The sequence below is a fragment of the Alosa pseudoharengus genome, unplaced genomic scaffold (assembly GCF_046254945.1).
Source record: "Alosa pseudoharengus isolate Yale_2024_CS ecotype anadromous, Long Island Sound unplaced genomic scaffold, YU_APseudo_1.1 YU_APseudo_1.1_scf_14, whole genome shotgun sequence".
NCBI lineage: Eukaryota > Metazoa > Chordata > Actinopteri > Clupeiformes > Clupeidae > Alosa > Alosa pseudoharengus.
In genome coordinates this window covers 25,796,039-25,807,741 of record NW_027468609.1, presented here as the reverse complement: position 1 = coordinate 25,807,741, position 11,703 = coordinate 25,796,039, and the positions used below count along the sequence as shown (strand labels likewise).

The 11,703-nt window shown below is 43.9% G+C and overlaps 1 protein-coding gene across 1 annotated transcript; it reads right to left on the bottom strand.

The window, feature by feature from the left end:
• Positions 1 to 9,535: 9,535 nt before the first annotated feature.
• Positions 9,536 to 10,441, bottom strand: LOC143122624 (leukotriene B4 receptor 1-like). Its single transcript, XM_076283404.1, has one exon. The coding sequence runs from the start codon at positions 10,439 to 10,441 to the stop codon at positions 9,536 to 9,538; it is 906 nt and encodes a 301-aa protein (XP_076139519.1).
• Between the last annotated feature and the right edge of the window lie 1,262 nt (positions 10,442 to 11,703).

Here is an 11,703-nt window from a genome sequence, read left to right as displayed (position 1 = left end):
TATTGTGTATTTGTGTAATAATATTCAGAATTATTGTCTTTTATTTGAACACAATTTATTGTATTATCGATTTTGTATTGACATGGACACTGAAATTCATTGTAATGTTAAAAAGACATTGAATATGCAATATGTGAAACATAAAAAGATTATTAACAATAGAGATGTATTTGCTGAAGAAGATTCTTAAATAAATTACTGCAGAGAGCTTGAACCTGACACGCTGTCTCCTCGTTTCTCTCCTGTGTTACAGGAGTCAATCTGTTCACCACGGTGCCGTTGCTACGGTACCCGTTACAGATTTTTGGTGGCCCGTACGGGGATCGGCAGTAGATGCGCAGGCTATAAGCACGACCAGAATCAGCAGTTCGACGTGTTCCAGGAGCTGACTCTTCTTCAGGCCCGAAGTTAGAGGAAGATTGGGTGATACATCTGTGATGCCAGTGTTTCCCCTCATCTCCTGATCGTGAAGAAACAACCTACCTCGACCAACCATAATCCCAGATGCACAGGCCCTGCTTTCACCAGACCAAGTGCTTGTGAGGTTACGACTGTGCTGCACACGTTGAACCAGACCAAAAGCGACGGGTGAAAGTGCTACCTGGAAGAGCCACCAACTGTGAGGAAAAGGAAAGAGCAGTCATGGCGGACGATGAGAGAAAAGGCTTGGTGTGGAGCATCAAGAAGAGTCTACTCATGCTGACGGCCGATGAACTTCTCCAACTAGCCCAGAGTGTTGGTCCTGTGCCAGGAAAGGATTCATCCAAGCTTCAGGTTGGCGAGGAAGAGAGTTGCTTTGAGTACATTCTAGCTTTTATGAACAGTGACACATTGATGCAATCTGAGGATTCAGGTATGGCAGTGTTGTTAGAGCTTAATGATACTGTGAATAATGCCATTCAGATTCGTAATGCTCAACCTAAAGCAGGTGCAGAGGATAATGAGCACAATGTAAAGTCAACCCCAGTATTGAGTGAGAATATGACAGTTACTGATAGCATGACAACTGATAACGTGATAGCCAGTGGTTCTAATACTAACATCACCCACACAGCTACTGTTAGCATAGCTACCCCTTCACCAATCACCAATCCCCCACTTACACATACTGATGCCAAAACCACACAGAACACTGACACAGAGTTACAGAGAATGCTTTCTAGCTACGCTGAGCTTAGCAACAAAGTCCTACAATACATAAACAACCCCACATCATCACCTACACTCACGCCTACACAAGTACAATCTACACTACAATCTAACAACACTCAAACACCTGAACAACATCCACATGGAAAACATGACCGAGTCGTCCCCCTTCGAGACCTTTCACTGCTTCGTCGTGAGTTCAAAATTCAAGGTGGACAGATCGGTGATCAGAGCTCAGATTTAAGCTACAATAACATATGCAGACAAATTGATGAAGGTGTTAAAGAACGATTCAGTGAGACTGAAATACTAAGAGGCGTTCTCAGAGTCATCAAATCGGGAAACTTTAAAGACATGTTAATGCACAAGGATGATTTGACCATAGACGAGCTGAAAGGCTTTCTGCAATCCCATTTAGGTGGGCGAAGCAACACAGAACTTTTCCAAGAGTTTATGTGCACAAAACAAAATGACAGTGAAACGCCACAACAGTTCTTGTACCGCGTAATAGGCCTCAAACAAAAGATCCTGTTTGCCTCAAAATACGCTGACACAGAAGTGAAATACAATGCAAACACAGTTCAAGACATTTTTCTTCACGCCATATACCAGGGCCTCAGCCATAAGCATAATGACATACGTTGAGAACTTAAACCATATCTCTCAGATAGCAGTGTGTCTGATGAGACAATCTTAAAACAAATGATGAAGATAACAAATACTGAGAATGAAAGACAGAGACGTTTAGGATCAGTTATGAAGCAGAAACAAGTAAGCGTGCATAGCACAGAGCTTGAAGTTGCAGCAGTACAAGGCAGTAGCACAAAGAAAGATTCTCAAGATAAACAGCCAAAGACTGATGCACTCCAACAGTTAACTGAGAAAGTTGAGGAGTTAATGAATAAAGTTGAACTGCTGCAACGACCACAGCAGGTGCAAAACCCAGAATCTTGCCATCATTGCCAAGTGGATCAAAAGAAAACCAGATCATATAGCTGTGCTAATTGCCTCGAACAGAATCGCCCAGGATGCACTCATTGTTTTTACTGTGGTGGAGACGGGCACAGAGCAGTAGGCTGCTTGAAAAAGCCCAAGCGTCAGGAAAACTGGAACCGGTCCCTGCCACGGGACAAGCAGTGACCGGGCTTCACATTCAGTCCCACAGTGCTGAGTGTAACGTATGGGGCTCTGAGAGTCATATAAAGACAAGTTTAGGGAATCAGAGACCAAAAGAAAACAATGAACAAGCTAATCCCCAATCCCCCCTTTCTCTACCCACCCAAACAAGTAGGCGCCTGGCCAAGTTTATAGGAGCCAAAGCCCTTGCGCGATGTGACCTTAATGGCTTGACAGTCGACGCCTTACTAGACACTGGAGCTCAGGTGAGCATGATTGATAAAAGCTGGAAAGAGAAGTATCTACCAGACGCACCCATTAGGCCACTTAGTGAAATATTTGATGAGAAAGAAGAGCTGGAAGTACATGCTGTGAATGGAGAAATCCTCCCTTTTGATGGCTGGGTCCTCATTGCAGTCAGCTTCAGTGGAAATGGTGCTCTTAGCCAATCTATCATGGTGCCTTTCCTCATTTGTAGCATCCCGCTTGCACAGCCACTACTTGGATTCAATGTGCTAGAGGAAGTGATTCAGAATCGACCAGCAGAACTTGTTCCAGCCCTCACCACGCTCCTTTCTGATGCAATATCTGCCCCTGCTGACAAAGTTGAGCTGTTGGTGAACTTCATCCAGACTGACAAACCCTCCATGTATCAGAGACTGTTAAGAACTGGCAATTACGACACTGCAGTTCCAGCCGGACAAGTAGCCTGGGTTAAGTGTCAGATCCCATCCGCTGTAGATCAGTCAGACCCTCTTCTCTTGTTTGAACCTGATGAAAACAGTGCCCATCTCACAGAGCTTGAGATTGAGGAGGGCCTACTAGAAATACAGACTGCAAAGAGACCTTATGTCATTATACCAGTGAAAAATAGCACAAAACATTCTGTCACTATACCAAGGAAGACAGCTCTTGGTAGCGTCCAGACTGTGGCTAGGGTGATTGAGACCAATTCACTAGAGAGTTCTAGGCCCAGAGTAGTAGTAGTTAGCGCCGCGACAACACCAGCTGCTCAAACTGCTCCAGCCTTGTGGCAGCCTCCTGTGGATCTCAGCCACCTTAGTGAGGAGGAACAAGAGAAAGTCAGGAAAATGCTGTGGGAGGAATCAGCTGTTTTCGCACGAGACAGTCATGATATTGGATGTATTCTTAGTTTACAGATGTCAATCACCCTCAAAGACGAGATCCCAGTGCAGAGAGCCTACTCATCGGTCCCCAAACCACTGTTCAAAGAGGTGAAAGAGTATGTACAAGATCTGCTCATGAAAGGCTGGATTGTCAAATCAAAGTCCTCTTATGCTGCACCAGTGGTCTGCGTCCGAAAAAAAGACGGTACACTCCGCCTATGTATAGATTATCGTCTCTTGAATCAGAAGACCATCCCTGATCGACATCCCTTACCTAGGATACAAGACCTGACTGACACCCTCGGTGGCTATTCCTGGTTCAGCATCCTCGACCACAGGAAAGGCCTATCATCAGGGTTTTATCGCCAAAGACTCCCAGCGCCTCACTGCTTTCATTACCCCCTGGGGGCTGTATGAATGGGTTCGTATCCCATTTGGCCTCTCTAACGCCCCCGCGGCCTTCCAGCGGAGTATGGAAGAGATGTTGGGTTCCTTGAGAGATGATTGCTGTCTCCCGTATCTTGACGACGTACTCTGCTATGCAAAAACCTTTGACGAGCACGTGGAAGGGGTCCGCAAAGTACTCCAAGCACTTCAGAGACATGGGGTAAAGCTGAGACCTGAAAAATGTGAGCTTTTTCGACAGGAAGTAAGATACGTGGGTCGTCTTGTGTCAGCTCAGGGAGTGAGGATCGATCCCAAAGACCTGGATGCAGTGCGGTCGTTAGCCAGCAGGACACCGCAGACAGTTGGAGATGTGAGGAAACTCACCGGGTTCCTGGGCTATTACCGTTCCTACATTCAGGACTTTTCTAGGATAGCAAAGCCCATTTATGAGCTACTACAAGTCAAGCCAGGACAAGCAGTTGTAGCGTGTGGTAAAAGCAAAGGTCCACAACTACCATCTAGAACACCTGTAGAGTGGGCCGCCATACACCAGAAAGCCCTTGACCGACTCGTGTCTCTCCTTGTTAGCCCCCCCGTGTTAGGATACCCCAACTTCAACTCGCCTTTTGTATTACACACCGATGCTTCAGACCAGGGGCTGGGCGCGATTCTTTATCAACACCAGGATGGCAAGTTGAGAGTTATTGGGTACGGGTCTAGGACTTTAACTGCAGCCGAGCGAAACTATCATCTGCATAGTGGGAAATTAGAGTTCCTTGCCCTGAAGTGGGCTGAATGTGAAAAGTTTAGAGATTACTTATTTTATACACCTCACTTCACGATATACACAGACAACAATCCACTGACCTACGTAATGACCACAGCAAAGCTAAATGCTGTAGGCCATCAGTGGGTTGGGGAACTCTCCGATTTCAGATTCGACATAAAATATAGACCAGGAAAGTCTAACATAGATGCTGACACGCTGTCACGTCTCCCTTTAGACAATGAGACTTATGCTGAGTCCTGAACCAAAGAGTGTCCCGAAGACGTGGTTCGCGCTGTATGGGATGGAAGTAAAGTAGCCAAACAGAAAGATGTAGCCTGGGTGGCAGCTCTCAACATCTCCTCCCAAGCTGAACAGTCCCCCTCCTTCGATCACCTAAATGCCATCAGCCATGATGAGCTTGTGGAAGCACAACATGCAGATGAAGCCATCAGTGGAATGATCAAGTTAAAAGAGGCTGGTACACCTTTAACTGACCAGATACGGAAAGCTGCTAGTGGAGCCACCAGAAGACTATTCCATGAATGGGGAAAGCTAGTCTTGGAGAATGGTCTCCTGTACAGGTGTGCTAATGAAAGGAAACAGTTGGTGCTCCCTGCCAAGTACAAAGACCTTGTCCTGAAAAAACTCCATAACGAAATGGCCCATGTTGGCACAGAAAGGGTCCTTAACCTCGCCAGAGAGAGATTCTACTGGCCTTTTATGGCGAGAGAGATCGAGGACCATATCACTAAGAAATGTCCATGCATAAAGTCCAAGAAGCCAGTTACTCATGTTCGCGCTCCAATGGGTAGTATCACATCAAGCTCGCCACTAGAGTTGGTGTGTATCGACTATTTACATCTAGAGACCAGCCGGGGTGGCTATGAATATATCCTTGTGGTCGTTGATCATTTTACAAGATTCGCTCAGGCTTATCCAACAAAGAATAAGAGTGGGAAGACGGCAGCTGAGCGCATCTTTAATGATTTCGTCCTCCGCTTCGGATATCCATCAAAGTTACACCACGACCAAGGCCGTGAATTTGAGAATGAGCTCTTTCGTACACTTCAACAGCTGTCAGGTATTCGTCACTCAAGAACATCACCATACCATCCCCAGGGAAACCCTGCGGAACGGTTTAATCGGACGATACTCCAGATGTTAAGAACCTTGCCAGAGAAAGAAAAGGAAAGATAGAAAGATCAAATTCCACAAGTTGTACATGCGTACAACTGTACTTGGCACGAGTCGACAGGCTTCTCACCCTTCTTTCTTCTTTATGGCCGTCATCCTCGCCTTCCCATTGATTTACTGTTTGGGCTGGTTGAAGACACAGAGCCTGACTCGCCAAAGGGATATGCAAAGAAGTGGGCAAAGCAGATGTCTGAAGCTTATCGAATTGCCAGTGAGAATAGCAAACAGGCCAGTGACAAGGGCAAAGTGCTTTACGACAAGAAAGCAAGAGGAGTGGTACTACAGCCTGGCGATAGGGTCTTAGTAAGGAGCCTCAGTGAGCGTGGTGGACCCGGAAAACTACGTACATACTGGGAGAAGTCCATCTACGTTGTTAAGGAACAGTTCGCGGATAACCCAGTGTACGTAGTGTACCCTGAGTCTGGGGACAAGAAGAAGACAAGAACACTACACCGCAATCTGCTGTTATTAGCAAATGACCTTCCAGTTGAAGCTCCTCCATGCCTTGTCGCTCCTGAAAAGAGAACACAAAGGAAACGCCAGACTCGACGTACCAACATCTCAGAACGTGCAGACATGCAGGAAGAATCAGATTCAGACTCAGATTCTGATGATGACTCAGATGGCCATCGTTATTGGCTGAGGGTACCAGCAGAAAGGATACAGAAGATACCTGCTGTAGCCCCACAACAACGACCTGTCATCACTCTGAGTCGCCCAACTCCAGTACCTGCACAGGGAGAAGAGAGAGTTAGGATAAACTACTTACCTGAAGCAGACCTGGTGCCTGAAAGAGACGCAGAGATAGAGGAACCCGGACAGGATGAAGACCAGTCTGTTGTTGCTGGACCAGGGGAACAAGATGGATATGACGAGGCCCCAGAGCCCATCCAGGAGGAACAGCCTCTAGCCCATACGGTGCCAGACAACCAGACAGAGGTCAGGAGGTCAAGTCGGGACCGACGACCTAGACAGATCTTCACATACGAGAACCTCGGTCAGCCCAAACTGACAACACAAGCCACTGCTAATATGACAAACACAAACTTACAATCACCTGCTTACACTGTACCTCATACTACCCAACCTATGCACTTACTTATATCCTATCCCACACAAACATATTCATTCAACCCCTATTCTACCCTTTACCCCCCATTTACATACATGCCTTACACCTTAACATCACCACCATACATATTACCAGTTCCTGTTGCCTGTTAGGAAGAGAAAAGAGAATTTTAGTTAAGAAAAGTTGAGCAGAAAATGGTGAGACCCATTTCTTTTTGCCGGGGAGTGTGTGACGACCACAAAAGTGTTGTATTTTTGTATTGTGTATTTGTGTAATAATATTCAGAATTATTGTCTTTTATTTGAACACAATTTATTGTATTATCGATTTTGTATTGACATGGACACTGAAATTCATTGTAATGTTAAAAAGACATTGAATATGCAATATGTGAAACATAAAAAGATTATTAACAATAGAGATGTATTTGCTGAAGAAGATTCTTAAATAAATTACTGCAGAGAGCTTGAACCTGACACGCTGTCTCCTCGTTTCTCTCCTGTGTTACAGGAGTCAATCTGTTCACCACGGTGCCGTTGCTACGGTACCCGTTACAATGTCACTTGTTTACGTTATTTATTATGTAAAAAAAAAAGAAAGAAAGAAACTCGATTTGTGTAAGAAAGAAACTCCATTGGGGGCCCCCTGGTGGCCATGGGGTCCCAAGCAGCCGCTTAGTTCGCTTATGCCTCGGGCCGGCCCTGAGCTCAGCTGTGTGGCCAAGGCTATTTGTACCAGGGGTGTAAATAGACACTCTGTTAATTAATTCATGCATGAATTCATGATAATTCATGTACCCTTACCGTAAAGTGTTACCAACTTTCTAATGCCTCGTTTTATGAGTACAGAACATATTTGTACTACTGTAGAAGTTTCGTACCATTCAGAGCATTATTAGTGGGGTAATTTACGAGATTAGGTGTGACCTTTACATTATTCAAAGCTTGCTGCAGGAGATAGTATGTGATGAGATTAAACTCTCAATAGACTTGCTTAAAATGAGTTGAATATAACAACCTATGTAGGTTTTTAAAGGCTGTATAGTAATATGCTATCAATGCATGTAATATATTTTAAGTCAATTTATCAATTAGTTTCCACAAAATTCACCAGAAGTCATCATTTAAAGGGTTATTTTTCAACATTTTCGGCACAGTGGAGCATGCCCCCGGACCTCCTTAGCATTTGGGAGGCCCAAAAGTATTTTATGTCATGGACCCCAAATTCTCCAGCAGCACCCAATAAATAATTAGCATTTTTGCAAAATGTGACCACCTATTTTTAATGTGATACCTTGACTGGGTGTTGATGGGGTGTTGGGTAACCCCAGGCCACTAAACAAGTTAAAGTTTAATATCCTTAAAGAAGCACTATGCAACAATTTTGGCAAAATGACCCTAATTATGCAGGTTGAGAGTCGTTCTGATGGTTCTACAACATTTTCTGGGTCGTTTGGTGGGTGCTTCGTCTCCCCGTCGCTTCTAATGTAGTCAGATTGTAGTTTCGAAGAAGACTGCAAAACGGACGCCGACGTGGCTTTGTTGCCTACCCTTGGATGAACTTCGTCTTTGTAATGTGGTTTGATAGTCTCTTGATAGCCAACTTCACATGTCCTCACTTTTAGACATAACTTGCTCCCCTTTTCTGTCTGGTTAGTGGTCACCCTATTTCTCTTTATAGTACACATGTAGCCTCCACTTCCCCTTTTAAACATGGCCTTAACTGAACTGATGGAAGTGAGAAACTTGTTTTTGGGTTTTATTTTCATCTGGTCTCAGGCTGACGGCAACCATTTAGGTGATAAAGTTGTAGGTTGTTGGCTTTACAGAGCTGACAGAGCCACTGATGCACTCTCCGTCAAAAGCAATAACGGCTCCTACACACAGCTGCGCGTGTTGCATCCCATTCACTTTACATGGGCTCACATCATCCGTTGCCGAACTGAATTGTGGGTCCATTGCGTCGTGTTTCTCCCGCCGCTCGGGTTGAGAAGTTCAGCTGTTGCTGCACCGACAGACGGCACCGGCCAATCAAGCCAATCGACTGACGGCACCAACCAATCAAATTACGGTTATACCTCAAGTCATTTGCATAGCTACCGTCAGGAACACCCACTGGCATGCGTTGACGGAACGCAACTGTCTGTAGGAGCCGTATGACACAGTAGAACATACATACAGTACACAATACAAAACAACACAAAACAATAATAGCAGTCTTCAGTTTACACAGTTTACAAACCTTTCGTGAAAAAAGGGAAGAATCTTGGAAGATAATCAGAATATTTCCTCTTTATACCAAAAGATTTGCATCACTACACATTACATTTATTCATTCAGCAGACACAGTGACTTACGTCAACTTTGTTACAAGGGCATAACATTGGAAACCGGGAATTGAACACACAGCTTTCAGGCTACTGCACGCTAGCCCAAGTCCTTAACCACTACACTACCACTGAGTCAAAACATGTACACTACTATAAGCACTATGCTGTGTTTAAGTCTAGTTTGCATGATTTAAAGATTGAAGAGAAATAGAAAAAACACTAGTTACAGTGTAAAAAAAGAGAGTTACAAGGTTACAATTGAAACATTAATTTAAAAGTTATCATGTAAATAGAACTTGAGAACTGAGAGCGTCAGTCGAAGCCTGTGGGGTGTTGATCAGTTCCTGCGTTTTCAGTCGAAGCCTGTGGGGTGTTGATCAGTTCCTGCGTTTTCAGTCGAAGCCTGTGGGGTGTTGATCAGTTCCTGCGTTTTCAGCCCGGAGGCTGCGATAATTAAAGGCATACAGCAGAGGATTGACACAGCTGTAGAGGAACACGATTCCCTGAACCACTCGTCTGGGTCCCCTGTAGGCGACCCTCCGCACCAACTGGACCGGTTCTTCCAAAGGGGCAACCATTATCATTACATTGACTATGTGATACGGTATGCAGAAAATAAAGAAAGTCACCACAATCATGGTCACCAGAATGGCCAACTTCTGATGCGACCCCATGGATTTTTTGCTAACCTTCTTTTGCAGACAAAGGTAGGAAACCATAAGTGTGGTAAATGGCACAATGAACAAAACCACAGTCTCTAGCAGAAGAACCCCCACTTTCTGTTCCTCAGATCTAAAGACCTGCTCACATTTCTGCTTGGTTCCATCCTGGATGACGCCGTAAGTGACCGCAGGAGAGAAGGCAAGAGCACCAGCCAGTACCCATACGAACACCAACATGCTGCACTCTCCTCGTTTCCCGAGTCTGGACCATTGCGGACGGTACAGGACCACCACGTACCTCTGCACGCTCATCAGGGTCACAATAACCGCACTGGCGTGAATAGCGGTGTGGGTAACAAAGATGAAGAATGGGCACAAATGGAGGTCCATGGTCCAGCCCAAGAGAAGGTTGAACATCCACAAAGGTAATGTTGCCAAGGACAGGGTGTCCGAGGCTGCCAAGTTCAGCATCAGTTGCAGAGTGAAGTTTTCCCTCTTGAAATTGCGCACAAGGACCATGATAACTGTTATGTGGCCACACATGCCTAAAAGGAAGCAGAGGGCACGAATGGCAATGCCAGCTATCTCCCCTTTGGAAATGAGGGCAGTGTTTGAGCTGTTGATTGAAGCATTCATGATCTCAGGAGGCAAAATAGACAATGTTGCAAAACAGGAAGTGGTTGACATACATACCACTGGTCTTTTCATCTCCTCCCCTCTCTAATAATGATGCAAGAAATGAAGTAGAAGAAGTGTGTGCATACAGTAAATATACATTTACATATATATACATATATATATATATTAGGGCTGTCAAATTATTATTTTTTTCTTAATCACAATTAATCGCTGAATTTCTATAGTTAATCGCAATTAATTGCATATTTTACCACATGATACAAATTCTATTATTTTGCATTTCAGAACTTTCCAGAAGTCCATATTAACAATGTCAAGTAATTATTAGCAATGTATCTTGATTGGGAATCAAACTAATGCAAAGAAAGTTACTTTATGAATTAACTTTAAGACATATTTGATTATTTCAAATCAAATTTCAAAAGATGTGCTGCAGGCCTGAGGCAACACAATGTCTTCTTCAGAAATATAGCTGAATAAACTGAAATAAATGCTACAGCAGCACAACATGTAGGACGCATGATAAAGGGCATAATAAACTAAAAATACTCCGTATGTTCATTTGAGTTCAGTTGAAAATAAGGAAGTTTATGTATACAGTGGGGCAAAAAAGTATTTAGTCAGCCACCAATTGTTCTCCCACTTAAAAAGATGAGTGGCCGGTAATTTTCATCATAGGTATACCTCAATTATGAGAGACAAAATGAAAAAAAAAATCCAGAAAATCACATTGTCTGATTTTTAAAGAATGTATTTGAAAATGATGGTGGAAAATGTGGTCAATAATAAAAGTTCATCTCAATACTTTGTTATATACCCTTTGTTGGCAATGACAGAGGTCAAACATTTTCTGTAAGTCTTCACAAGGTTTTCACACACTGTTGCTGGAATTTTGGCCCATTCCTCCATGCAAATCTCCTCTATAGCAGTGTTTCTCAAACTTTTTCAGACCAAGGACCACTTAATCAATAAAAAAAGCCTCACGGACCACCTAGCTAAAAATAAATAAATAAATTAGACCTACTTCAATAGTAAATTACACAATAGGCCTACTCACTGAACCACTTTGATTGTATTATTGTGTCAGAGAATTCATATGATTTAGACTGGCATGGCTTACATAGGCAGTGTTGCAGAAATGTTTGGATTTACATACAAGTTGGTTCAATATTGCAAACAACTCATCTATATTATATTTTACCACGTCTGCTCGCGGACCACTTGGGCTAGCTTGCGGACCACCAGTGGTCCCCGGACCA